Below are 26,514 nucleotides of genomic sequence, written 5' to 3' on the forward strand. Positions count from 1 at the left end.
CGGCCTCCTTCCCGGGGAGAGGGCCCGGAAAACTCAAGACTCTCACGGAGGTCCAGTTCCACACTCCACTCCACCCTTCCGGGCTGGCTTCTCCCTGCTGAAGACGCCCGCGGAGCCCCGAGAGCGGCTTCCAGTCCCCGCAGAATCCCTGGAGAGGCCCAGAGAGCCAGCCCCTGAAGCCCGCCCCCCGCCCCCTCCCCCCTCCCCCCACCCCACTCCCCACCCCACTCCCCACCTCCCGGGCTTCTCCGGCCCCACCCACACCCAGGCCACAGTGACCTGGGCCCTGTGGGTCCCGGCTTCCGAGGGCGAGGGCGGGCTGGCCCTGGGCTCCTCCTGCATTCCTGAAGGGGTGGAGCCTGTGGGCCTTTATAAGGGCCGCTGGCCGGCTGGGCCGGCCTCCTGGCTGGACCTGCTCGCCCTGCACAGGCCGACTGAGGGGCACGGGAGCCCGCCGGCCTCTCTCTGCCCGTGTCTGTCCGCGGAATTCCGGCCAGGTCTCCCCGCGATGGCTCTCCCGACACCTGGAGACGGCGCCCTCCCGGCGGAGGCCCGAGGACGAGGACGGCGAAGGAGACTCGTTTGGACCCCGAGCCAGAGGGAGGCCCTGCGAGCCTGCTTTGAGCGGAACCCGTACCCGGGCATCGCCACCAGGGAAGAGCTGGCCCGGGCCATCGGCATTCCGGAGCCCAGGGTCCAGATTTGGTTTCAGAACGAGAGATCACGCCAGCTGAGGCAGCACCGGCGGGAATCTCGGCCCTGGCCCGGGAAACGCGGCCCGCAAGAAGGCAGGCGAAAGCGGACCGCCGTCACCCGGTCCCAGACCGCCCTGCTCCTGCGAGCCTTCCAGCAGGATCGCTTTCCGGGCATCGCCACCCGGGAAGAACTGGCCAGAGAGACGGGCCTCCCGGAGTCCCGGATTCAGATTTGGTTTCAGAACCGGAGGGCCAGGCACCCAGGCCAGGGTGGCGGGGCACCGGCGCACGCAGGCGGCCTGTGCGACGCGGCCCCCGGCGGGTGTCTCCCCGCCCCCTCGCCGTTGGCCTTCGCCCACACCGGGGCGTGGGGAACGGGGCTTCCCGCGCCCCACGTGCCCTGCGCGCCCTGGACTCTCCCACCGGGGGCTTTCGCGAGCCAGGGAGCAGGGGCCGTCGCCCCGCTGCAGCCCGGCCAGGCCGCGCAGGCAGCGGGGATCCCCCATCCAGCCCCGGCAGGCGGGGATTGGGAACTTTCCTACGCTGCCCTGGCGACTCCGGAAGGGGCGCTCTCCCACCCTCAGACCCCCCGGGGGTGGCCTCCGCGCCCGAGCCAATGGCGGGGGGACCAGGACCCGCAGCACCACAGCCTGCCGGGCCCTTGCTCGGTGGGACAGCCCGGGCCCGCCGGAGCTGAGCCGCAGGGCCAGGGTGTGCTCGCGCCGCCCACGTCCCAGGGGAGTCCGTGGTGGGGCTGGGGCCAGGGGCCCCAGGTCGCCGGGGCGGCGTGGGAGCCCCAAATCGGGGCAGCTCCACCTCCGGGGCCCGCGCCCCGGGAGGCCTCCGCGGGGCAGGAGCAGATGCAAGCCGTCCGGGCGCCCTCCCCGCCGCTCCAGGAGCCTGGGCGCTCGTCTGCACTCCCCTCCAGCCTGCTGGATGAGCTCCTGGAGACCCCCGAGTTTCTGCAGCAGGCGCAACCTCTGCTAGAAACGGAGGCCCCGACGGAGCTGCAGGACGTGGGAGAGCCCGCTTGGCTGGAACCGCTACTCCTCAGCGAGGAGGAATACCGGGCTCTGCTGGAGGAGCTTTAGGACGCGGGGTTGGGACGGGATCGGGGGCGGGGCGGTGGCCTCCCTTTGGCGGTGGGCACCGGGCTCGGTGTGGAGAGGCCTGTTTTCCCTCCGGGCTGAGCAGCCTGGCATTCCTGCCTTCCGGGTCTGGGCGCGGCGGCGGCGGCGGCGGCGGCGGCCGGAGACTCCACACCGAGGAGAACTGAGCATCCCGGGGATTCCAGAGCCGGCCCAGGTTCCAGGAGGGGGGACCGTCTACTGCGCATGCGCGGGTGTGCGGGCAGCGGCCTAGGCTCTGGGAGCGGCCCCGGCAGAGCTCTCATGCTTTTCCACCACCCGACCCCCGCCCGATGCCCCACCCCACTCCCCAACGCGGCGCGCACACACACACCCACACACACGCACCCCCCGACACACCCACACAACCACACCCCCACACACCCAAACACACCACCCCCACCCCCACCCCCACCACGACCGCCAGCAGCACCACCGTGTTCTGCACTGGGCTGCTGGTTGGAGACCTCCATGCCCCGAAACACCGGGCCCGGGCAGCGTCCGGGCCTGCTCTCCCTCCGGCGGCTCGCCTCCTCTGTGCCTCCGCTCCACCGTCACTCGCCCACCCGTGCCCCTGCCGCCTTCCCCGCCGTCGGCATGGAGCACCTGGCGGCTACATGCACCCCCCAGATCCCACACAAACCCGGGATGCTGACCGCTCCAGGCGGGGGGAAGGCAGGCAGAGATGGAGAGATGAGAGCCAGACCTCGGGGGATGGACGCAGGAGGGACGTTGGAAGGGAGGGAGGGAGGGAGGGAGGGAGGGACGGAGGGACGGAGAGAGGGAGGGAGTGGGGAACGGAGGGAAAGACGGAGCGACGGAGGGACGGGGGGGGGGGGCGGGCGGGAGGGAGCAAGGGTCAGAGGGACTCCGGCAGGGAGGAAAAGCGGTCTCCGGCCTCCAGCAGCAACAGGGCCGCCCCTCCCCCACGCCCCCGCGCGCCGGGGGAAAAAAGGCGAGCGCCCAGCGCGGGCAGAGGGCGGGGCCCACGGCCGCCGCGTGGGCCGGCGGGGCACTCATTCCCCGAGGAACGGGCCATGTCCGCCAAGGCGAAAGACCCAGACTCGGGTGGCCGTCCGGTTTTCACCCGCATGGTTTGCCGACCTCCCATCCCCAGGCTGAGCCCTGCAATGCAGCGCGAGGCGGGCAGCCCCGTCCACACAGGAGTCACACTCAGGACGACTGAGGCACGAATCGGGATTCCACGTTGCTTTGCCGTCTGCCGGGGGGGGGGGGGGTCGGGTGCTCACGTCTCTGAAGCCCCCGGAAGCCTGACCGTGCTGACTGTTTGATTCCCGAGCTCTGCGGAGACCCAGAATCTTCCAGGGAGGCGTGGAACGCCAGCACCGTGCCTTCGCTCTACTCGCCTGTTTCCAGGGCGGGCCACGGTGGAGACTCCCCCTACGTTGCGTTGCGTGATGCAGGCATCCGTGGTCAGGCCGCGACGCCGGGGATGCAGTCTTTCTCCGGGGTGTCGCTCCGCCCTTCCGCGTGGAAGTGAACGCGACCCACACACCTGCGTGTGTGAGCCTGTGATGACAACGGCGACAACCACGGGCACGGCCTCCTTCCCGGGGAGAGGGCCCGGAAAACTCAAGACTCTCACGGAGGTCCAGTTCCACACTCCACTCCACCCTTCCGGGCTGGCTTCTCCCTGCTGAAGACGCCCGCGGAGCCCCGAGAGCGGCTTCCAGTCCCCGCAGAATCCCTGGAGAGGCCCAGAGAGCCAGCCCCTGAAGCCCGCCCCCCGCCCCCTCCCCCCTCCCCCCACCCCACTCCCCACCCCACTCCCCACCTCCCGGGCTTCTCCGGCCCCACCCACACCCAGGCCACAGTGACCTGGGCCCTGTGGGTCCCGGCTTCCGAGGGCGAGGGCGGGCTGGCCCTGGGCTCCTCCTGCATTCCTGAAGGGGTGGAGCCTGTGGGCCTTTATAAGGGCCGCTGGCCGGCTGGGCCGGCCTCCTGGCTGGACCTGCTCGCCCTGCACAGGCCGACTGAGGGGCACGGGAGCCCGCCGGCCTCTCTCTGCCCGTGTCTGTCCGCGGAATTCCGGCCAGGTCTCCCCGCGATGGCTCTCCCGACACCTGGAGACGGCGCCCTCCCGGCGGAGGCCCGAGGACGAGGACGGCGAAGGAGACTCGTTTGGACCCCGAGCCAGAGGGAGGCCCTGCGAGCCTGCTTTGAGCGGAACCCGTACCCGGGCATCGCCACCAGGGAAGAGCTGGCCCGGGCCATCGGCATTCCGGAGCCCAGGGTCCAGATTTGGTTTCAGAACGAGAGATCACGCCAGCTGAGGCAGCACCGGCGGGAATCTCGGCCCTGGCCCGGGAAACGCGGCCCGCAAGAAGGCAGGCGAAAGCGGACCGCCGTCACCCGGTCCCAGACCGCCCTGCTCCTGCGAGCCTTCCAGCAGGATCGCTTTCCGGGCATCGCCACCCGGGAAGAACTGGCCAGAGAGACGGGCCTCCCGGAGTCCCGGATTCAGATTTGGTTTCAGAACCGGAGGGCCAGGCACCCAGGCCAGGGTGGCGGGGCACCGGCGCACGCAGGCGGCCTGTGCGACGCGGCCCCCGGCGGGTGTCTCCCCGCCCCCTCGCCGTTGGCCTTCGCCCACACCGGGGCGTGGGGAACGGGGCTTCCCGCGCCCCACGTGCCCTGCGCGCCCTGGACTCTCCCACCGGGGGCTTTCGCGAGCCAGGGAGCAGGGGCCGTCGCCCCGCTGCAGCCCGGCCAGGCCGCGCAGGCAGCGGGGATCCCCCATCCAGCCCCGGCAGGCGGGGATTGGGAACTTTCCTACGCTGCCCTGGCGACTCCGGAAGGGGCGCTCTCCCACCCTCAGACCCCCCGGGGGTGGCCTCCGCGCCCGAGCCAATGGCGGGGGGACCAGGACCCGCAGCACCACAGCCTGCCGGGCCCTTGCTCGGTGGGACAGCCCGGGCCCGCCGGAGCTGAGCCGCAGGGCCAGGGTGTGCTCGCGCCGCCCACGTCCCAGGGGAGTCCGTGGTGGGGCTGGGGCCAGGGGCCCCAGGTCGCCGGGGCGGCGTGGGAGCCCCAAATCGGGGCAGCTCCACCTCCGGGGCCCGCGCCCCGGGAGGCCTCCGCGGGGCAGGAGCAGATGCAAGCCGTCCGGGCGCCCTCCCCGCCGCTCCAGGAGCCTGGGCGCTCGTCTGCACTCCCCTCCAGCCTGCTGGATGAGCTCCTGGAGACCCCCGAGTTTCTGCAGCAGGCGCAACCTCTGCTAGAAACGGAGGCCCCGACGGAGCTGCAGGACGTGGGAGAGCCCGCTTGGCTGGAACCGCTACTCCTCAGCGAGGAGGAATACCGGGCTCTGCTGGAGGAGCTTTAGGACGCGGGGTTGGGACGGGATCGGGGGCGGGGCGGTGGCCTCCCTTTGGCGGTGGGCACCGGGCTCGGTGTGGAGAGGCCTGTTTTCCCTCCGGGCTGAGCAGCCTGGCATTCCTGCCTTCCGGGTCTGGGCGCGGCGGCGGCGGCGGCGGCCGGAGACTCCACACCGAGGAGAACTGAGCATCCCGGGGATTCCAGAGCCGGCCCAGGTTCCAGGAGGGGGGACCGTCTACTGCGCATGCGCGGGTGTGCGGGCAGCGGCCTAGGCTCTGGGAGCGGCCCCGGCAGAGCTCTCATGCTTTTCCACCACCCGACCCCCGCCCGATGCCCCACCCCACTCCCCAACGCGGCGCGCACACACACACCCACACACACGCACCCCCCGACACACCCACACAACCACACCCCCACACACCCAAACACACCACCCCCACCCCCACCCCCACCACGACCGCCAGCAGCACCACCGTGTTCTGCACTGGGCTGCTGGTTGGAGACCTCCATGCCCCGAAACACCGGGCCCGGGCAGCGTCCGGGCCTGCTCTCCCTGCTCTCCCTCCGGCGGCTCGCCTCCTCTGTGCCTCCGCTCCACCGTCACTCGCCCACCCGTGCCCCTGCCGCCTTCCCCGCCGTCGGCATGGAGCACCTGGCGGCTACATGCACCCCCCAGATCCCACACAAACCCGGGATGCTGACCGCTCCAGGCGGGGGGAAGGCAGGCAGAGATGGAGAGATGAGAGCCAGACCTCGGGGGATGGACGCAGGAGGGACGTTGGAAGGGAGGGAGGGAGGGAGGGAGGGAGGGAGGGAGGGAGGGACGGAGGGACGGAGAGAGGGAGGGAGTGGGGAACGGAGGGAAAGACGGAGCGACGGAGGGACGGGGGGGGGGGGCGGGCGGGAGGGAGCAAGGGTCAGAGGGACTCCGGCAGGGAGGAAAAGCGGTCTCCGGCCTCCAGCAGCAACAGGGCCGCCCCTCCCCCACGCCCCCGCGCGCCGGGGGAAAAAAGGCGAGCGCCCAGCGCGGGCAGAGGGCGGGGCCCACGGCCGCCGCGTGGGCCGGCGGGGCACTCATTCCCCGAGGAACGGGCCATGTCCGCCAAGGCGAAAGACCCAGACTCGGGTGGCCGTCCGGTTTTCACCCGCATGGTTTGCCGACCTCCCATCCCCAGGCTGAGCCCTGCAATGCAGCGCGAGGCGGGCAGCCCCGTCCACACAGGAGTCACACTCAGGACGACTGAGGCACGAATCGGGATTCCACGTTGCTTTGCCGTCTGCCGGGGGGGGGCGGGGTCGGGTGCTCACGTCTCTGAAGCCCCCGGAAGCCTGACCGTGCTGACTGTTTGATTCCCGAGCTCTGCGGAGACCCAGAATCTTCCAGGGAGGCGTGGAACGCCAGCACCGTGCCTTCGCTCTACTCGCCTGTTTCCAGGGCGGGCCACGGTGGAGACTCCCCCTACGTTGCGTTGCGTGATGCAGGCATCCGTGGTCAGGCCGCGACGCCGGGGATGCAGTCTTTCTCCGGGGTGTCGCTCCGCCCTTCCGCGTGGAAGTGAACGCGACCCACACACCTGCGTGTGTGAGCCTGTGATGACAACGGCGACAACCACGGGCACGGCCTCCTTCCCGGGGAGAGGGCCCGGAAAACTCAAGACTCTCACGGAGGTCCAGTTCCACACTCCACTCCACCCTTCCGGGCTGGCTTCTCCCTGCTGAAGACGCCCGCGGAGCCCCGAGAGCGGCTTCCAGTCCCCGCAGAATCCCTGGAGAGGCCCAGAGAGCCAGCCCCTGAAGCCCGCCCCCCGCCCCCTCCCCCCTCCCCCCACCCCACTCCCCACCCCACTCCCCACCTCCCGGGCTTCTCCGGCCCCACCCACACCCAGGCCACAGTGACCTGGGCCCTGTGGGTCCCGGCTTCCGAGGGCGAGGGCGGGCTGGCCCTGGGCTCCTCCTGCATTCCTGAAGGGGTGGAGCCTGTGGGCCTTTATAAGGGCCGCTGGCCGGCTGGGCCGGCCTCCTGGCTGGACCTGCTCGCCCTGCACAGGCCGACTGAGGGGCACGGGAGCCCGCCGGCCTCTCTCTGCCCGTGTCTGTCCGCGGAATTCCGGCCAGGTCTCCCCGCGATGGCTCTCCCGACACCTGGAGACGGCGCCCTCCCGGCGGAGGCCCGAGGACGAGGACGGCGAAGGAGACTCGTTTGGACCCCGAGCCAGAGGGAGGCCCTGCGAGCCTGCTTTGAGCGGAACCCGTACCCGGGCATCGCCACCAGGGAAGAGCTGGCCCGGGCCATCGGCATTCCGGAGCCCAGGGTCCAGATTTGGTTTCAGAACGAGAGATCACGCCAGCTGAGGCAGCACCGGCGGGAATCTCGGCCCTGGCCCGGGAAACGCGGCCCGCAAGAAGGCAGGCGAAAGCGGACCGCCGTCACCCGGTCCCAGACCGCCCTGCTCCTGCGAGCCTTCCAGCAGGATCGCTTTCCGGGCATCGCCACCCGGGAAGAACTGGCCAGAGAGACGGGCCTCCCGGAGTCCCGGATTCAGATTTGGTTTCAGAACCGGAGGGCCAGGCACCCAGGCCAGGGTGGCGGGGCACCGGCGCACGCAGGCGGCCTGTGCGACGCGGCCCCCGGCGGGTGTCTCCCCGCCCCCTCGCCGTTGGCCTTCGCCCACACCGGGGCGTGGGGAACGGGGCTTCCCGCGCCCCACGTGCCCTGCGCGCCCTGGACTCTCCCACCGGGGGCTTTCGCGAGCCAGGGAGCAGGGGCCGTCGCCCCGCTGCAGCCCGGCCAGGCCGCGCAGGCAGCGGGGATCCCCCATCCAGCCCCGGCAGGCGGGGATTGGGAACTTTCCTACGCTGCCCTGGCGACTCCGGAAGGGGCGCTCTCCCACCCTCAGACCCCCCGGGGGTGGCCTCCGCGCCCGAGCCAATGGCGGGGGGACCAGGACCCGCAGCACCACAGCCTGCCGGGCCCTTGCTCGGTGGGACAGCCCGGGCCCGCCGGAGCTGAGCCGCAGGGCCAGGGTGTGCTCGCGCCGCCCACGTCCCAGGGGAGTCCGTGGTGGGGCTGGGGCCAGGGGCCCCAGGTCGCCGGGGCGGCGTGGGAGCCCCAAATCGGGGCAGCTCCACCTCCGGGGCCCGCGCCCCGGGAGGCCTCCGCGGGGCAGGAGCAGATGCAAGCCGTCCGGGCGCCCTCCCCGCCGCTCCAGGAGCCTGGGCGCTCGTCTGCACTCCCCTCCAGCCTGCTGGATGAGCTCCTGGAGACCCCCGAGTTTCTGCAGCAGGCGCAACCTCTGCTAGAAACGGAGGCCCCGACGGAGCTGCAGGACGTGGGAGAGCCCGCTTGGCTGGAACCGCTACTCCTCAGCGAGGAGGAATACCGGGCTCTGCTGGAGGAGCTTTAGGACGCGGGGTTGGGACGGGATCGGGGGCGGGGCGGTGGCCTCCCTTTGGCGGTGGGCACCGGGCTCGGTGTGGAGAGGCCTGTTTTCCCTCCGGGCTGAGCAGCCTGGCATTCCTGCCTTCCGGGTCTGGGCGCGGCGGCGGCGGCGGCGGCGGCGGCGGCCGGAGACTCCACACCGAGGAGAACTGAGCATCCCGGGGATTCCAGAGCCGGCCCAGGTTCCAGGAGGGGGGACCGTCTACTGCGCATGCGCGGGTGTGCGGGCAGCGGCCTAGGCTCTGGGAGCGGCCCCGGCAGAGCTCTCATGCTTTTCCACCACCCGACCCCCGCCCGATGCCCCACCCCACTCCCCAACGCGGCGCGCACACACACACCCACACACACGCACCCCCCGACACACCCACACAACCACACCCCCACACACCCAAACACACCACCCCCACCCCCACCCCCACCACGACCGCCAGCAGCACCACCGTGTTCTGCACTGGGCTGCTGGTTGGAGACCTCCATGCCCCGAAACACCGGGCCCGGGCAGCGTCCGGGCCTGCTCTCCCTCCGGCGGCTCGCCTCCTCTGTGCCTCCGCTCCACCGTCACTCGCCCACCCGTGCCCCTGCCGCCTTCCCCGCCGTCGGCATGGAGCACCTGGCGGCTACATGCACCCCCCAGATCCCACACAAACCCGGGATGCTGACCGCTCCAGGCGGGGGGAAGGCAGGCAGAGATGGAGACATGAGAGCCAGACCTCGGGGGATGGACGCAGGAGGGACGTTGGAAGGGAGGGAGGGAGGGAGGGACGGAGGGACGGAGGGACGGAGAGAGGGAGGGAGTGGGGAACGGAGGGAAAGACGGAGCGACGGAGGGACGGGGGGGGGGGCGGGCGGGAGGGAGCAAGGGTCAGAGGGACTCCGGCAGGGAGGAAAAGCGGTCTCCGGCCTCCAGCAGCAACAGGGCCGCCCCTCCCCCACGCCCCCGCGCGCCGGGGGAAAAAAGGCGAGCGCCCAGCGCGGGCAGAGGGCGGGGCCCACGGCCGCCGCGTGGGCCGGCGGGGCACTCATTCCCCGAGGAACGGGCCATGTCCGCCAAGGCGAAAGACCCAGACTCGGGTGGCCGTCCGGTTTTCACCCGCATGGTTTGCCGACCTCCCATCCCCAGGCTGAGCCCTGCAATGCAGCGCGAGGCGGGCAGCCCCGTCCACACAGGAGTCACACTCAGGACGACTGAGGCACGAATCGGGATTCCACGTTGCTTTGCCGTCTGCCGGGGGGGGGGGGTCGGGTGCTCACGTCTCTGAAGCCCCCGGAAGCCTGACCGTGCTGACTGTTTGATTCCCGAGCTCTGCGGAGACCCAGAATCTTCCAGGGAGGCGTGGAACGCCAGCACCGTGCCTTCGCTCTACTCGCCTGTTTCCAGGGCGGGCCACGGTGGAGACTCCCCCTACGTTGCGTTGCGTGATGCAGGCATCCGTGGTCAGGCCGCGACGCCGGGGATGCAGTCTTTCTCCGGGGTGTCGCTCCGCCCTTCCGCGTGGAAGTGAACGCGACCCACACACCTGCGTGTGTGAGCCTGTGATGACAACGGCGACAACCACGGGCACGGCCTCCTTCCCGGGGAGAGGGCCCGGAAAACTCAAGACTCTCACGGAGGTCCAGTTCCACACTCCACTCCACCCTTCCGGGCTGGCTTCTCCCTGCTGAAGACGCCCGCGGAGCCCCGAGAGCGGCTTCCAGTCCCCGCAGAATCCCTGGAGAGGCCCAGAGAGCCAGCCCCTGAAGCCCGCCCCCCGCCCCCTCCCCCCTCCCCCCACCCCACTCCCCACCCCACTCCCCACCTCCCGGGCTTCTCCGGCCCCACCCACACCCAGGCCACAGTGACCTGGGCCCTGTGGGTCCCGGCTTCCGAGGGCGAGGGCGGGCTGGCCCTGGGCTCCTCCTGCATTCCTGAAGGGGTGGAGCCTGTGGGCCTTTATAAGGGCCGCTGGCCGGCTGGGCCGGCCTCCTGGCTGGACCTGCTCGCCCTGCACAGGCCGACTGAGGGGCACGGGAGCCCGCCGGCCTCTCTCTGCCCGTGTCTGTCCGCGGAATTCCGGCCAGGTCTCCCCGCGATGGCTCTCCCGACACCTGGAGACGGCGCCCTCCCGGCGGAGGCCCGAGGACGAGGACGGCGAAGGAGACTCGTTTGGACCCCGAGCCAGAGGGAGGCCCTGCGAGCCTGCTTTGAGCGGAACCCGTACCCGGGCATCGCCACCAGGGAAGAGCTGGCCCGGGCCATCGGCATTCCGGAGCCCAGGGTCCAGATTTGGTTTCAGAACGAGAGATCACGCCAGCTGAGGCAGCACCGGCGGGAATCTCGGCCCTGGCCCGGGAAACGCGGCCCGCAAGAAGGCAGGCGAAAGCGGACCGCCGTCACCCGGTCCCAGACCGCCCTGCTCCTGCGAGCCTTCCAGCAGGATCGCTTTCCGGGCATCGCCACCCGGGAAGAACTGGCCAGAGAGACGGGCCTCCCGGAGTCCCGGATTCAGATTTGGTTTCAGAACCGGAGGGCCAGGCACCCAGGCCAGGGTGGCGGGGCACCGGCGCACGCAGGCGGCCTGTGCGACGCGGCCCCCGGCGGGTGTCTCCCCGCCCCCTCGCCGTTGGCCTTCGCCCACACCGGGGCGTGGGGAACGGGGCTTCCCGCGCCCCACGTGCCCTGCGCGCCCTGGACTCTCCCACCGGGGGCTTTCGCGAGCCAGGGAGCAGGGGCCGTCGCCCCGCTGCAGCCCGGCCAGGCCGCGCAGGCAGCGGGGATCCCCCATCCAGCCCCGGCAGGCGGGGATTGGGAACTTTCCTACGCTGCCCTGGCGACTCCGGAAGGGGCGCTCTCCCACCCTCAGACCCCCCGGGGGTGGCCTCCGCGCCCGAGCCAATGGCGGGGGGACCAGGACCCGCAGCACCACAGCCTGCCGGGCCCTTGCTCGGTGGGACAGCCCGGGCCCGCCGGAGCTGAGCCGCAGGGCCAGGGTGTGCTCGCGCCGCCCACGTCCCAGGGGAGTCCGTGGTGGGGCTGGGGCCAGGGGCCCCAGGTCGCCGGGGCGGCGTGGGAGCCCCAAATCGGGGCAGCTCCACCTCCGGGGCCCGCGCCCCGGGAGGCCTCCGCGGGGCAGGAGCAGATGCAAGCCGTCCGGGCGCCCTCCCCGCCGCTCCAGGAGCCTGGGCGCTCGTCTGCACTCCCCTCCAGCCTGCTGGATGAGCTCCTGGAGACCCCCGAGTTTCTGCAGCAGGCGCAACCTCTGCTAGAAACGGAGGCCCCGACGGAGCTGCAGGACGTGGGAGAGCCCGCTTGGCTGGAACCGCTACTCCTCAGCGAGGAGGAATACCGGGCTCTGCTGGAGGAGCTTTAGGACGCGGGGTTGGGACGGGATCGGGGGCGGGGCGGTGGCCTCCCTTTGGCGGTGGGCACCGGGCTCGGTGTGGAGAGGCCTGTTTTCCCTCCGGGCTGAGCAGCCTGGCATTCCTGCCTTCCGGGTCTGGGCGCGGCGGCGGCGGCGGCGGCGGCGGCGGCCGGAGACTCCACACCGAGGAGAACTGAGCATCCCGGGGATTCCAGAGCCGGCCCAGGTTCCAGGAGGGGGGACCGTCTACTGCGCATGCGCGGGTGTGCGGGCAGCGGCCTAGGCTCTGGGAGCGGCCCCGGCAGAGCTCTCATGCTTTTCCACCACCCGACCCCCGCCCGATGCCCCACCCCACTCCCCAACGCGGCGCGCACACACACACCCACACACACGCACCCCCCGACACACCCACACAACCACACCCCCACACACCCAAACACACCACCCCCACCCCCACCCCCACCACGACCGCCAGCAGCACCACCGTGTTCTGCACTGGGCTGCTGGTTGGAGACCTCCATGCCCCGAAACACCGGGCCCGGGCAGCGTCCGGGCCTGCTCTCCCTCCGGCGGCTCGCCTCCTCTGTGCCTCCGCTCCACCGTCACTCGCCCACCCGTGCCCCTGCCGCCTTCCCCGCCGTCGGCATGGAGCACCTGGCGGCTACATGCACCCCCCAGATCCCACACAAACCCGGGATGCTGACCGCTCCAGGCGGGGGGAAGGCAGGCAGAGATGGAGACATGAGAGCCAGACCTCGGGGGATGGACGCAGGAGGGACGTTGGAAGGGAGGGAGGGAGGGAGGGACGGAGGGACGGAGGGACGGAGAGAGGGAGGGAGTGGGGAACGGAGGGAAAGACGGAGCGACGGAGGGACGGGGGGGGGGGCGGGCGGGAGGGAGCAAGGGTCAGAGGGACTCCGGCAGGGAGGAAAAGCGGTCTCCGGCCTCCAGCAGCAACAGGGCCGCCCCTCCCCCACGCCCCCGCGCGCCGGGGGAAAAAAGGCGAGCGCCCAGCGCGGGCAGAGGGCGGGGCCCACGGCCGCCGCGTGGGCCGGCGGGGCACTCATTCCCCGAGGAACGGGCCATGTCCGCCAAGGCGAAAGACCCAGACTCGGGTGGCCGTCCGGTTTTCACCCGCATGGTTTGCCGACCTCCCATCCCCAGGCTGAGCCCTGCAATGCAGCGCGAGGCGGGCAGCCCCGTCCACACAGGAGTCACACTCAGGACGACTGAGGCACGAATCGGGATTCCACGTTGCTTTGCCGTCTGCCGGGGGGGGGGGTCGGGTGCTCACGTCTCTGAAGCCCCCGGAAGCCTGACCGTGCTGACTGTTTGATTCCCGAGCTCTGCGGAGACCCAGAATCTTCCAGGGAGGCGTGGAACGCCAGCACCGTGCCTTCGCTCTACTCGCCTGTTTCCAGGGCGGGCCACGGTGGAGACTCCCCCTACGTTGCGTTGCGTGATGCAGGCATCCGTGGTCAGGCCGCGACGCCGGGGATGCAGTCTTTCTCCGGGGTGTCGCTCCGCCCTTCCGCGTGGAAGTGAACGCGACCCACACACCTGCGTGTGTGAGCCTGTGATGACAACGGCGACAACCACGGGCACGGCCTCCTTCCCGGGGAGAGGGCCCGGAAAACTCAAGACTCTCACGGAGGTCCAGTTCCACACTCCACTCCACCCTTCCGGGCTGGCTTCTCCCTGCTGAAGACGCCCGCGGAGCCCCGAGAGCGGCTTCCAGTCCCCGCAGAATCCCTGGAGAGGCCCAGAGAGCCAGCCCCTGAAGCCCGCCCCCCGCCCCCTCCCCCCTCCCCCCACCCCACTCCCCACCCCACTCCCCACCTCCCGGGCTTCTCCGGCCCCACCCACACCCAGGCCACAGTGACCTGGGCCCTGTGGGTCCCGGCTTCCGAGGGCGAGGGCGGGCTGGCCCTGGGCTCCTCCTGCATTCCTGAAGGGGTGGAGCCTGTGGGCCTTTATAAGGGCCGCTGGCCGGCTGGGCCGGCCTCCTGGCTGGACCTGCTCGCCCTGCACAGGCCGACTGAGGGGCACGGGAGCCCGCCGGCCTCTCTCTGCCCGTGTCTGTCCGCGGAATTCCGGCCAGGTCTCCCCGCGATGGCTCTCCCGACACCTGGAGACGGCGCCCTCCCGGCGGAGGCCCGAGGACGAGGACGGCGAAGGAGACTCGTTTGGACCCCGAGCCAGAGGGAGGCCCTGCGAGCCTGCTTTGAGCGGAACCCGTACCCGGGCATCGCCACCAGGGAAGAGCTGGCCCGGGCCATCGGCATTCCGGAGCCCAGGGTCCAGATTTGGTTTCAGAACGAGAGATCACGCCAGCTGAGGCAGCACCGGCGGGAATCTCGGCCCTGGCCCGGGAAACGCGGCCCGCAAGAAGGCAGGCGAAAGCGGACCGCCGTCACCCGGTCCCAGACCGCCCTGCTCCTGCGAGCCTTCCAGCAGGATCGCTTTCCGGGCATCGCCACCCGGGAAGAACTGGCCAGAGAGACGGGCCTCCCGGAGTCCCGGATTCAGATTTGGTTTCAGAACCGGAGGGCCAGGCACCCAGGCCAGGGTGGCGGGGCACCGGCGCACGCAGGCGGCCTGTGCGACGCGGCCCCCGGCGGGTGTCTCCCCGCCCCCTCGCCGTTGGCCTTCGCCCACACCGGGGCGTGGGGAACGGGGCTTCCCGCGCCCCACGTGCCCTGCGCGCCCTGGACTCTCCCACCGGGGGCTTTCGCGAGCCAGGGAGCAGGGGCCGTCGCCCCGCTGCAGCCCGGCCAGGCCGCGCAGGCAGCGGGGATCCCCCATCCAGCCCCGGCAGGCGGGGATTGGGAACTTTCCTACGCTGCCCTGGCGACTCCGGAAGGGGCGCTCTCCCACCCTCAGACCCCCCGGGGGTGGCCTCCGCGCCCGAGCCAATGGCGGGGGGACCAGGACCCGCAGCACCACAGCCTGCCGGGCCCTTGCTCGGTGGGACAGCCCGGGCCCGCCGGAGCTGAGCCGCAGGGCCAGGGTGTGCTCGCGCCGCCCACGTCCCAGGGGAGTCCGTGGTGGGGCTGGGGCCAGGGGCCCCAGGTCGCCGGGGCGGCGTGGGAGCCCCAAATCGGGGCAGCTCCACCTCCGGGGCCCGCGCCCCGGGAGGCCTCCGCGGGGCAGGAGCAGATGCAAGCCGTCCGGGCGCCCTCCCCGCCGCTCCAGGAGCCTGGGCGCTCGTCTGCACTCCCCTCCAGCCTGCTGGATGAGCTCCTGGAGACCCCCGAGTTTCTGCAGCAGGCGCAACCTCTGCTAGAAACGGAGGCCCCGACGGAGCTGCAGGACGTGGGAGAGCCCGCTTGGCTGGAACCGCTACTCCTCAGCGAGGAGGAATACCGGGCTCTGCTGGAGGAGCTTTAGGACGCGGGGTTGGGACGGGATCGGGGGCGGGGCGGTGGCCTCCCTTTGGCGGTGGGCACCGGGCTCGGTGTGGAGAGGCCTGTTTTCCCTCCGGGCTGAGCAGCCTGGCATTCCTGCCTTCCGGGTCTGGGCGCGGCGGCGGCGGCGGCGGCGGCGGCGGCCGGAGACTCCACACCGAGGAGAACTGAGCATCCCGGGGATTCCAGAGCCGGCCCAGGTTCCAGGAGGGGGGACCGTCTACTGCGCATGCGCGGGTGTGCGGGCAGCGGCCTAGGCTCTGGGAGCGGCCCCGGCAGAGCTCTCATGCTTTTCCACCACCCGACCCCCGCCCGATGCCCCACCCCACTCCCCAACGCGGCGCGCACACACACACCCACACACACGCACCCCCCGACACACCCACACAACCACACCCCCACACACCCAAACACACCACCCCCACCCCCACCCCCACCACGACCGCCAGCAGCACCACCGTGTTCTGCACTGGGCTGCTGGTTGGAGACCTCCATGCCCCGAAACACCGGGCCCGGGCAGCGTCCGGGCCTGCTCTCCCTCCGGCGGCTCGCCTCCTCTGTGCCTCCGCTCCACCGTCACTCGCCCACCCGTGCCCCTGCCGCCTTCCCCGCCGTCGGCATGGAGCACCTGGCGGCTACATGCACCCCCCAGATCCCACACAAACCCGGGATGCTGACCGCTCCAGGCGGGGGGAAGGCAGGCAGAGATGGAGAGATGAGAGCCAGACCTCGGGGGATGGACGCAGGAGGGACGTTGGAAGGGAGGGAGGGAGGGAGGGAGGGAGGGACGGAGGGACGGAGAGAGGGAGGGAGTGGGGAACGGAGGGAAAGACGGAGCGACGGAGGGACGGGGGGGGGCGGGCGGGAGGGAGCAAGGGTCAGAGGGACTCCGGCAGGGAGGAAAAGCGGTCTCCGGCCTCCAGCAGCAACAGGGCCGCCCCTCCCCCACGCCCCCGCGCGCCGGGGGAAAAAAGGCGAGCGCCCAGCGCGGGCAGAGGGCGGGGCCCACGGCCGCCGCGTGGGCCGGCGGGGCACTCATTCCCCGAGGAACGGGCCATGTCCGCCAAGGCGAAAGACCCAGACTCGGGTGGCCGTCCGGTTTTCACCCGCATGGTTTGCCGACCTCCCATCCCCAGGCTGAGCCCTGCAATGCAGCGCGAGGCGGGCAGCCCCGTCCACACAGGAGTCACACTCAGGACGACTGAGGCACGAATCGGGATTCCACGTTGCTTTGCCGTCTGCCGGGGGGGGGGGGTCGGGTGCTCACGTCTCTGAAGCCCCCGGAAGCCTGACCGTGCTGACTGTTTGATTCCCGAGCTCTGCGGAGACCCAGAATCTTCCAGGGAGGCGTGGAACGCCAGCACCGTGCCTTCGCTCTACTCGCCTGTTTCCAGGGCGGGCCACGGTGGAGACTCCCCCTACGTTGCGTTGCGTGATGCAGGCATCCGTGGTCAGGCCGCGACGCCGGGGATGCAGTCTTTCTCCGGGGTGTCGCTCCGCCCTTCCGCGTGGAAGTGAACGCGACCCACACACCTGCGTGTGTGAGCCTGTGATGACAACGGCGACAACCACGGGCACGGCCTCCTTCCCGGGGAGAGGGCCCGGAAAACTCAAGACTCTCACGGAGGTCCAGTTCCACACTCCACTCCACCCTTCCGGGCTGGCTTCTCCCTGCTGAAGACGCCCGCGGAGCCCCGAGAGCGGCTTCCAGTCCCCGCAGAATCCCTGGAGAGGCCCAGAGAGCCAGCCCCTGAAGCCCGCCCCCCGCCCCCTCCCCCCTCCCCCCACCCCACTCCCCACCCCACTCCCCACCTCCCGGGCTTCTCCGGCCCCACCCACACCCAGGCCACAGTGACCTGGGCCCTGTGGGTCCCGGCTTCCGAGGGCGAGGGCGGGCTGGCCCTGGGCTCCTCCTGCATTCCTGAAGGGGTGGAGCCTGTGGGCCTTTATAAGGGCCGCTGGCCGGCTGGGCCGGCCTCCTGGCTGGACCTGCTCGCCCTGCACAGGCCGACTGAGGGGCACGGGAGCCCGCCGGCCTCTCTCTGCCCGTGTCTGTCCGCGGAATTCCGGCCAGGTCTCCCCGCGATGGCTCTCCCGACACCTGGAGACGGCGCCCTCCCGGCGGAGGCCCGAGGACGAGGACGGCGAAGGAGACTCGTTTGGACCCCGAGCCAGAGGGAGGCCCTGCGAGCCTGCTTTGAGCGGAACCCGTACCCGGGCATCGCCACCAGGGAAGAGCTGGCCCGGGCCATCGGCATTCCGGAGCCCAGGGTCCAGATTTGGTTTCAGAACGAGAGATCACGCCAGCTGAGGCAGCACCGGCGGGAATCTCGGCCCTGGCCCGGGAAACGCGGCCCGCAAGAAGGCAGGCGAAAGCGGACCGCCGTCACCCGGTCCCAGACCGCCCTGCTCCTGCGAGCCTTCCAGCAGGATCGCTTTCCGGGCATCGCCACCCGGGAAGAACTGGCCAGAGAGACGGGCCTCCCGGAGTCCCGGATTCAGATTTGGTTTCAGAACCGGAGGGCCAGGCACCCAGGCCAGGGTGGCGGGGCACCGGCGCACGCAGGCGGCCTGTGCGACGCGGCCCCCGGCGGGTGTCTCCCCGCCCCCTCGCCGTTGGCCTTCGCCCACACCGGGGCGTGGGGAACGGGGCTTCCCGCGCCCCACGTGCCCTGCGCGCCCTGGACTCTCCCACCGGGGGCTTTCGCGAGCCAGGGAGCAGGGGCCGTCGCCCCGCTGCAGCCCGGCCAGGCCGCGCAGGCAGCGGGGATCCCCCATCCAGCCCCGGCAGGCGGGGATTGGGAACTTTCCTACGCTGCCCTGGCGACTCCGGAAGGGGCGCTCTCCCACCCTCAGACCCCCCGGGGGTGGCCTCCGCGCCCGAGCCAATGGCGGGGGGACCAGGACCCGCAGCACCACAGCCTGCCGGGCCCTTGCTCGGTGGGACAGCCCGGGCCCGCCGGAGCTGAGCCGCAGGGCCAGGGTGTGCTCGCGCCGCCCACGTCCCAGGGGAGTCCGTGGTGGGGCTGGGGCCAGGGGCCCCAGGTCGCCGGGGCGGCGTGGGAGCCCCAAATCGGGGCAGCTCCACCTCCGGGGCCCGCGCCCCGGGAGGCCTCCGCGGGGCAGGAGCAGATGCAAGCCGTCCGGGCGCCCTCCCCGCCGCTCCAGGAGCCTGGGCGCTCGTCTGCACTCCCCTCCAGCCTGCTGGATGAGCTCCTGGAGACCCCCGAGTTTCTGCAGCAGGCGCAACCTCTGCTAGAAACGGAGGCCCCGACGGAGCTGCAGGACGTGGGAGAGCCCGCTTGGCTGGAACCGCTACTCCTCAGCGAGGAGGAATACCGGGCTCTGCTGGAGGAGCTTTAGGACGCGGGGTTGGGACGGGATCGGGGGCGGGGCGGTGGCCTCCCTTTGGCGGTGGGCACCGGGCTCGGTGTGGAGAGGCCTGTTTTCCCTCCGGGCTGAGCAGCCTGGCATTCCTGCCTTCCGGGTCTGGGCGCGGCGGCGGCGGCGGCGGCGGCGGCCGGAGACTCCACACCGAGGAGAACTGAGCATCCCGGGGATTCCAGAGCCGGCCCAGGTTCCAGGAGGGGGGACCGTCTACTGCGCATGCGCGGGTGTGCGGGCAGCGGCCTAGGCTCTGGGAGCGGCCCCGGCAGAGCTCTCATGCTTTTCCACCACCCGACCCCCGCCCGATGCCCCACCCCACTCCCCAACGCGGCGCGCACACACACACCCACACACACGCACCCCCCGACACACCCACACAACCACACCCCCACACACCCAAACACACCACCCCCACCCCCACCCCCACCACGACCGCCAGCAGCACCACCGTGTTCTGCACTGGGCTGCTGGTTGGAGACCTCCATGCCCCGAAACACCGGGCCCGGGCAGCGTCCGGGCCTGCTCTCCCTCCGGCGGCTCGCCTCCTCTGTGCCTCCGCTCCACCGTCACTCGCCCACCCGTGCCCCTGCCGCCTTCCCCGCCGTCGGCATGGAGCACCTGGCGGCTACATGCACCCCCCAGATCCCACACAAACCCGGGATGCTGACCGCTCCAGGCGGGGGGAAGGCAGGCAGAGATGGAGAGATGAGAGCCAGACCTCGGGGGATGGACGCAGGAGGGACGTTGGAAGGGAGGGAGGGAGGGAGGGAGGGAGGGAGGGACGGAGGGACGGAGAGAGGGAGGGAGTGGGGAACGGAGGGAAAGACGGAGCGACGGAGGGACGGGGGGGGGGGGCGGGCGGGAGGGAGCAAGGGTCAGAGGGACTCCGGCAGGGAGGAAAAGCGGTCTCCGGCCTCCAGCAGCAACAGGGCCGCCCCTCCCCCACGCCCCCGCGCGCCGGGGGAAAAAAGGCGAGCGCCCAGCGCGGGCAGAGGGCGGGGCCCACGGCCGCCGCGTGGGCCGGCGGGGCACTCATTCCCCGAGGAACGGGCCATGTCCGCCAAGGCGAAAGACCCAGACTCGGGTGGCCGTCCGGTTTTCACCCGCATGGTTTGCCGACCTCCCATCCCCAGGCTGAGCCCTGCAATGCAGCGCGAGGCGGGCAGCCCCGTCCACACAGGAGTCACACTCAGGACGACTGAGGCACGAATCGGGATTCCACGTTGCTTTGCCGTCTGCCGGGGGGGGGGGGTCGGGTGCTCACGTCTCTGAAGCCCCCGGAAGCCTGACCGTGCTGACTGTTTGATTCCCGAGCTCTGCGGAGACCCAGAATCTTCCAGGGAGGCGTGGAACGCCAGCACCGTGCCTTCGCTCTACTCGCCTGTTTCCAGGGCGGGCCACGGTGGAGACTCCCCCTACGTTGCGTTGCGTGATGCAGGCATCCGTGGTCAGGCCGCGACGCCGGGGATGCAGTCTTTCTCCGGGGTGTCGCTCCGCCCTTCCGCGTGGAAGTGAACGCGACCCACACACCTGCGTGTGTGAGCCTGTGATGACAACGGCGACAACCACGGGCACGGCCTCCTTCCCGGGGAGAGGGCCCGGAAAACTCAAGACTCTCACGGAGGTCCAGTTCCACACTCCACTCCACCCTTCCGGGCTGGCTTCTCCCTGCTGAAGACGCCCGCGGAGCCCCGAGAGCGGCTTCCAGTCCCCGCAGAATCCCTGGAGAGGCCCAGAGAGCCAGCCCCTGAAGCCCGCCCCCCGCCCCCTCCCCCCTCCCCCCACCCCACTCCCCACCCCACTCCCCACCTCCCGGGCTTCTCCGGCCCCACCCACACCCAGGCCACAGTGACCTGGGCCCTGTGGGTCCCGGCTTCCGAGGGCGAGGGCGGGCTGGCCCTGGGCTCCTCCTGCATTCCTGAAGGGGTGGAGCCTGTGGGCCTTTATAAGGGCCGCTGGCCGGCTGGGCCGGCCTCCTGGCTGGACCTGCTCGCCCTGCACAGGCCGACTGAGGGGCACGGGAGCCCGCCGGCCTCTCTCTGCCCGTGTCTGTCCGCGGAATTCCGGCCAGGTCTCCCCGCGATGGCTCTCCCGACACCTGGAGACGGCGCCCTCCCGGCGGAGGCCCGAGGACGAGGACGGCGAAGGAGACTCGTTTGGACCCCGAGCCAGAGGGAGGCCCTGCGAGCCTGCTTTGAGCGGAACCCGTACCCGGGCATCGCCACCAGGGAAGAGCTGGCCCGGGCCATCGGCATTCCGGAGCCCAGGGTCCAGATTTGGTTTCAGAACGAGAGATCACGCCAGCTGAGGCAGCACCGGCGGGAATCTCGGCCCTGGCCCGGGAAACGCGGCCCGCAAGAAGGCAGGCGAAAGCGGACCGCCGTCACCCGGTCCCAGACCGCCCTGCTCCTGCGAGCCTTCCAGCAGGATCGCTTTCCGGGCATCGCCACCCGGGAAGAACTGGCCAGAGAGACGGGCCTCCCGGAGTCCCGGATTCAGATTTGGTTTCAGAACCGGAGGGCCAGGCACCCAGGCCAGGGTGGCGGGGCACCGGCGCACGCAGGCGGCCTGTGCGACGCGGCCCCCGGCGGGTGTCTCCCCGCCCCCTCGCCGTTGGCCTTCGCCCACACCGGGGCGTGGGGAACGGGGCTTCCCGCGCCCCACGTGCCCTGCGCGCCCTGGACTCTCCCACCGGGGGCTTTCGCGAGCCAGGGAGCAGGGGCCATCGCCCCGCTGCAGCCCGGCCAGGCCGCGCAGGCAGCGGGGATCCCCCATCCAGCCCCGGCAGGCGGGGATTGGGAACTTTCCTACGCTGCCCTGGCGACTCCGGAAGGGGCGCTCTCCCACCCTCAGACCCCCCGGGGGTGGCCTCCGCGCCCGAGCCAATGGCGGGGGGACCAGGACCCGCAGCACCACAGCCTGCCGGGCCCTTGCTCGGTGGGACAGCCCGGGCCCGCCGGAGCTGAGCCGCAGGGCCAGGGTGTGCTCGCGCCGCCCACGTCCCAGGGGAGTCCGTGGTGGGGCTGGGGCCAGGGGCCCCAGGTCGCCGGGGCGGCGTGGGAGCCCCAAATCGGGGCAGCTCCACCTCCGGGGCCCGCGCCCCGGGAGGCCTCCGCGGGGCAGGAGCAGATGCAAGCCGTCCGGGCGCCCTCCCCGCCGCTCCAGGAGCCTGGGCGCTCGTCTGCACTCCCCTCCAGCCTGCTGGATGAGCTCCTGGAGACCCCCGAGTTTCTGCAGCAGGCGCAACCTCTGCTAGAAACGGAGGCCCCGACGGAGCTGCAGGACGTGGGAGAGCCCGCTTGGCTGGAACCGCTACTCCTCAGCGAGGAGGAATACCGGGCTCTGCTGGAGGAGCTTTAGGACGCGGGGTTGGGACGGGATCGGGGGCGGGGCGGTGGCCTCCCTTTGGCGGTGGGCACCGGGCTCGGTGTGGAGAGGCCTGTTTTCCCTCCGGGCTGAGCAGCCTGGCATTCCTGCCTTCCGGGTCTGGGCGCGGCGGCGGCGGCGGCGGCGGCGGCCGGAGACTCCACACCGAGGAGAACTGAGCATCCCGGGGATTCCAGAGCCGGCCCAGGTTCCAGGAGGGGGGACCGTCTACTGCGCATGCGCGGGTGTGCGGGCAGCGGCCTAGGCTCTGGGAGCGGCCCCGGCAGAGCTCTCATGCTTTTCCACCACCCGACCCCCGCCCGATGCCCCACCCCACTCCCCAACGCGGCGCGCACACACACACCCACACACACGCACCCCCCGACACACCCACACAACCACACCCCCACACACCCAAACACACCACCCCCACCCCCACCCCCACCACGACCGCCAGCAGCACCACCGTGTTCTGCACTGGGCTGCTGGTTGGAGACCTCCATGCCCCGAAACACCGGGCCCGGGCAGCGTCCGGGCCTGCTCTCCCTCCGGCGGCTCGCCTCCTCTGTGCCTCCGCTCCACCGTCACTCGCCCACCCGTGCCCCTGCCGCCTTCCCCGCCGTCGGCATGGAGCACCTGGCGGCTACATGCACCCCCCAGATCCCACACAAACCCGGGATGCTGACCGCTCCAGGCGGGGGGAAGGCAGGCAGAGATGGAGAGATGAGAGCCAGACCTCGGGGGATGGACGCAGGAGGGACGTTGGAAGGGAGGGAGGGAGGGAGGGAGGGAGGGAGGGAGGGAGGGACGGATGGACGGAGAGAGGGAGGGAGTGGGGAACGGAGGGAAAGACGGAGCGACGGAGGGACGGGGGGGGGGGGCGGGCGGGAGGGAGCAAGGGTCAGAGGGACTCCGGCAGGGAGGAAAAGCGGTCTCCGGCCTCCAGCAGCAACAGGGCCGCCCCTCCCCCACGCCCCCGCGCGCCGGGGGAAAAAAGGCGAGCGCCCAGCGCGGGCAGAGGGCGGGGCCCACGGCCGCCGCGTGGGCCGGCGGGGCACTCATTCCCCGAGGAACGGGCCATGTCCGCCAAGGCGAAAGACCCAGACTCGGGTGGCCGTCCGGTTTTCACCCGCATGGTTTGCCGACCTCCCATCCCCAGGCTGAGCCCTGCAATGCAGCGCGAGGCGGGCAGCCCCGTCCACACAGGAGTCACACTCAGGACGACTGAGGCACGAATCGGGATTCCACGTTGCTTTGCCGTCTGCCGGGGGGGGGGGGGTCGGGTGCTCACGTCTCTGAAGCCCCCGGAAGCCTGACCGTGCTGACTGTTTGATTCCCGAGCTCTGCGGAGACCCAGAATCTTCCAGGGAGGCGTGGAACGCCAGCACCGTGCCTTCGCTCTACTCGCCTGTTTCCAGGGCGGGCCACGGTGGAGACTCCCCCTACGTTGCGTTGCGTGATGCAGGCATCCGTGGTCAGGCCGCGACGCCGGGGATGCAGTCTTTCTCCGGGGTGTCGCTCCGCCCTTCCGCGTGGAAGTGAACGCGACCCACACACCTGCGTGTGTGAGCCTGTGATGACAACGGCGACAACCACGGGCACGGCCTCCTTCCCGGGGAGAGGGCCCGGAAAACTCAAGACTCTCACGGAGGTCCAGTTCCACACTCCACTCCACCCTTCCGGGCTGGCTTCTCCCTGCTGAAGACGCCCGCGGAGCCCCGAGAGCGGCTTCCAGTCCCCGCAGAATCCCTGGAGAGGCCCAGAGAGCCAGCCCCTGAAGCCCGCCCCCCGCCCCCTCCCCCCTCCCCCCACCCCACTCCCCACCCCACTCCCCACCTCCCGGGCTTCTCCGGCCCCACCCACACCCAGGCCACAGTGACCTGGGCCCTGTGGGTCCCGGCTTCCGAGGGCGAGGGCGGGCTGGCCCTGGGCTCCTCCTGCATTCCTGAAGGGGTGGAGCCTGTGGGCCTTTATAAGGGCCGCTGGCCGGCTGGGCCGGCCTCCTGGCTGGACCTGCTCGCCCTGCACAGGCCGACTGAGGGGCACGGGAGCCCGCCGGCCTCTCTCTGCCCGTGTCTGTCCGCGGAATTCCGGCCAGGTCTCCCCGCGATGGCTCTCCCGACACCTGGAGACGGCGCCCTCCCGGCGGAGGCCCGAGGACGAGGACGGCGAAGGAGACTCGTTTGGACCCCGAGCCAGAGGGAGGCCCTGCGAGCCTGCTTTGAGCGGAACCCGTACCCGGGCATCGCCACCAGGGAAGAGCTGGCCCGGGCCATCGGCATTCCGGAGCCCAGGGTCCAGATTTGGTTTCAGAACGAGAGATCACGCCAGCTGAGGCAGCACCGGCGGGAATCTCGGCCCTGGCCCGGGAAACGCGGCCCGCAAGAAGGCAGGCGAAAGCGGACCGCCGTCACCCGGTCCCAGACCGCCCTGCTCCTGCGAGCCTTCCAGCAGGATCGCTTTCCGGGCATCGCCACCCGGGAAGAACTGGCCAGAGAGACGGGCCTCCCGGAGTCCCGGATTCAGATTTGGTTTCAGAACCGGAGGGCCAGGCACCCAGGCCAGGGTGGCGGGGCACCGGCGCACGCAGGCGGCCTGTGCGACGCGGCCCCCGGCGGGTGTCTCCCCGCCCCCTCGCCGTTGGCCTTCGCCCACACCGGGGCGTGGGGAACGGGGCTTCCCGCGCCCCACGTGCCCTGCGCGCCCTGGACTCTCCCACCGGGGGCTTTCGCGAGCCAGGGAGCAGGGGCCGTCGCCCCGCTGCAGCCCGGCCAGGCCGCGCAGGCAGCGGGGATCCCCCATCCAGCCCCGGCAGGCGGGGATTGGGAACTTTCCTACGCTGCCCTGGCGACTCCGGAAGGGGCGCTCTCCCACCCTCAGACCCCCCGGGGGTGGCCTCCGCGCCCGAGCCAATGGCGGGGGGACCAGGACCCGCAGCACCACAGCCTGCCGGGCCCTTGCTCGGTGGGACAGCCCGGGCCCGCCGGAGCTGAGCCGCAGGGCCAGGGTGTGCTCGCGCCGCCCACGTCCCAGGGGAGTCCGTGGTGGGGCTGGGGCCAGGGGCCCCAGGTCGCCGGGGCGGCGTGGGAGCCCCAAATCGGGGCAGCTCCACCTCCGGGGCCCGCGCCCCGGGAGGCCTCCGCGGGGCAGGAGCAGATGCAAGCCGTCCGGGCGCCCTCCCCGCCGCTCCAGGAGCCTGGGCGCTCGTCTGCACTCCCCTCCAGCCTGCTGGATGAGCTCCTGGAGACCCCCGAGTTTCTGCAGCAGGCGCAACCTCTGCTAGAAACGGAGGCCCCGACGGAGCTGCAGGACGTGGGAGAGCCCGCTTGGCTGGAACCGCTACTCCTCAGCGAGGAGGAATACCGGGCTCTGCTGGAGGAGCTTTAGGACGCGGGGTTGGGACGGGATCGGGGGCGGGGCGGTGGCCTCCCTTTGGCGGTGGGCACCGGGCTCGGTGTGGAGAGGCCTGTTTTCCCTCCGGGCTGAGCAGCCTGGCATTCCTGCCTTCCGGGTCTGGGCGCGGCGGCGGCGGCGGCGGCGGCGGCCGGAGACTCCACACCGAGGAGAACTGAGCATCCCGGGGATTCCAGAGCCGGCCCAGGTTCCAGGAGGGGGGACCGTCTACTGCGCATGCGCGGGTGTGCGGGCAGCGGCCTAGGCTCTGGGAGCGGCCCCGGCAGAGCTCTCATGCTTTTCCACCACCCGACCCCCGCCCGATGCCCCACCCCACTCCCCAACGCGGCGCGCACACACACACCCACACACACGCACCCCCCGACACACCCACACAACCACACCCCCACACACCCAAACACACCACCCCCACCCCCACCCCCACCACGACCGCCAGCAGCACCACCGTGTTCTGCACTGGGCTGCTGGTTGGAGACCTCCATGCCCCGAAACACCGGGCCCGGGCAGCGTCCGGGCCTGCTCTCCCTCCGGCGGCTCGCCTCCTCTGTGCCTCCGCTCCACCGTCACTCGCCCACCCGTGCCCCTGCCGCCTTCCCCGCCGTCGGCATGGAGCACCTGGCGGCTACATGCACCCCCCAGATCCCACACAAACCCGGGATGCTGACCGCTCCAGGCGGGGGGAAGGCAGGCAGAGATGGAGAGATGAGAGCCAGACCTCGGGGGATGGACGCAGGAGGGACGTTGGAAGGGAGGGAGGGAGGGAGGGAGGGAGGGAGGGAGGGAGGGACGGATGGACGGAGAGAGGGAGGGAGTGGGGAACGGAGGGAAAGACGGAGCGACGGAGGGACGGGGGGGGGGGGGCGGGCGGGAGGGAGCAAGGGTCAGAGGGACTCCGGCAGGGAGGAAAAGCGGTCTCCGGCCTCCAGCAGCAACAGGGCCGCCCCTCCCCCACGCCCCCGCGCGCCGGGGGAAAAAAGGCGAGCGCCCAGCGCGGGCAGAGGG

The 26,514-nt window shown here is 71.6% G+C and overlaps 8 protein-coding genes across 8 annotated transcripts; all 8 read left to right on the plus strand.

Annotated features, from left to right (window-relative positions):
* The first annotated feature begins 448 nt into the window (after positions 1-448).
* LOC119623051 (double homeobox protein 4C-like) lies at positions 449-1,786 on the plus strand. Its single transcript, XM_073008166.1, has one exon. The coding sequence runs from the start codon at positions 509-511 to the stop codon at positions 1,784-1,786; it is 1,278 nt and encodes a 425-aa protein (XP_072864267.1). The 5' UTR covers positions 449-508.
* Positions 1,787-3,830: 2,044 nt separating this feature from the next.
* Positions 3,831-5,168, plus strand: LOC140709415 (double homeobox protein 4C-like). Its single transcript, XM_073008167.1, has one exon. It carries the CDS (start codon positions 3,891-3,893, stop codon positions 5,166-5,168), a length of 1,278 nt encoding a protein of 425 aa, XP_072864268.1. The 5' UTR covers positions 3,831-3,890.
* Positions 5,169-7,227: 2,059 nt separating this feature from the next.
* Positions 7,228-8,565, plus strand: LOC140709416 (double homeobox protein 4C-like). The gene has a single exon (XM_073008168.1). It carries the CDS (start codon positions 7,288-7,290, stop codon positions 8,563-8,565), a length of 1,278 nt encoding a protein of 425 aa, XP_072864269.1. The 5' UTR covers positions 7,228-7,287.
* Positions 8,566-10,669: 2,104 nt separating this feature from the next.
* LOC140709417 (double homeobox protein 4C-like) lies at positions 10,670-11,947 on the plus strand. The gene has a single exon (XM_073008169.1). The coding sequence runs from the start codon at positions 10,670-10,672 to the stop codon at positions 11,945-11,947; it is 1,278 nt and encodes a 425-aa protein (XP_072864270.1).
* A 2,103-nt stretch (positions 11,948-14,050) lies between these two features.
* Positions 14,051-15,328, plus strand: LOC140709418 (double homeobox protein 4C-like). The gene has a single exon (XM_073008171.1). The coding sequence runs from the start codon at positions 14,051-14,053 to the stop codon at positions 15,326-15,328; it is 1,278 nt and encodes a 425-aa protein (XP_072864272.1).
* A 2,102-nt stretch (positions 15,329-17,430) lies between these two features.
* LOC140709419 (double homeobox protein 4C-like) lies at positions 17,431-18,708 on the plus strand. The gene has a single exon (XM_073008172.1). The coding sequence runs from the start codon at positions 17,431-17,433 to the stop codon at positions 18,706-18,708; it is 1,278 nt and encodes a 425-aa protein (XP_072864273.1).
* Positions 18,709-20,814: 2,106 nt separating this feature from the next.
* Positions 20,815-22,092, plus strand: LOC119623052 (double homeobox protein 4C-like). Its single transcript, XM_073008173.1, has one exon. The coding sequence runs from the start codon at positions 20,815-20,817 to the stop codon at positions 22,090-22,092; it is 1,278 nt and encodes a 425-aa protein (XP_072864274.1).
* Positions 22,093-24,207: 2,115 nt separating this feature from the next.
* LOC140709420 (double homeobox protein 4C-like) lies at positions 24,208-25,485 on the plus strand. The gene has a single exon (XM_073008174.1). It carries the CDS (start codon positions 24,208-24,210, stop codon positions 25,483-25,485), a length of 1,278 nt encoding a protein of 425 aa, XP_072864275.1.
* The last annotated feature ends 1,029 nt before the right edge of the window (positions 25,486-26,514 follow it).

The sequence above is a fragment of the Chlorocebus sabaeus genome, chromosome 20, assembly GCF_047675955.1.
Source record: "Chlorocebus sabaeus isolate Y175 chromosome 20, mChlSab1.0.hap1, whole genome shotgun sequence".
Classification (NCBI taxonomy): domain Eukaryota; kingdom Metazoa; phylum Chordata; class Mammalia; order Primates; family Cercopithecidae; genus Chlorocebus; species Chlorocebus sabaeus.

Coding starts and splice junctions, on each gene's coding strand:
- LOC140709415 (XM_073008167.1), top strand. CDS start 3,891: ATGGCTCTCCCGACACCTGGAGACGGCGCCCTCCCGGCGGAGGCCCGA.
- LOC140709418 (XM_073008171.1), top strand. CDS start 14,051: ATGGCTCTCCCGACACCTGGAGACGGCGCCCTCCCGGCGGAGGCCCGA.
- LOC119623052 (XM_073008173.1), top strand. CDS start 20,815: ATGGCTCTCCCGACACCTGGAGACGGCGCCCTCCCGGCGGAGGCCCGA.
- LOC119623051 (XM_073008166.1), top strand. CDS start 509: ATGGCTCTCCCGACACCTGGAGACGGCGCCCTCCCGGCGGAGGCCCGA.
- LOC140709417 (XM_073008169.1), top strand. CDS start 10,670: ATGGCTCTCCCGACACCTGGAGACGGCGCCCTCCCGGCGGAGGCCCGA.
- LOC140709420 (XM_073008174.1), top strand. CDS start 24,208: ATGGCTCTCCCGACACCTGGAGACGGCGCCCTCCCGGCGGAGGCCCGA.
- LOC140709416 (XM_073008168.1), top strand. CDS start 7,288: ATGGCTCTCCCGACACCTGGAGACGGCGCCCTCCCGGCGGAGGCCCGA.
- LOC140709419 (XM_073008172.1), top strand. CDS start 17,431: ATGGCTCTCCCGACACCTGGAGACGGCGCCCTCCCGGCGGAGGCCCGA.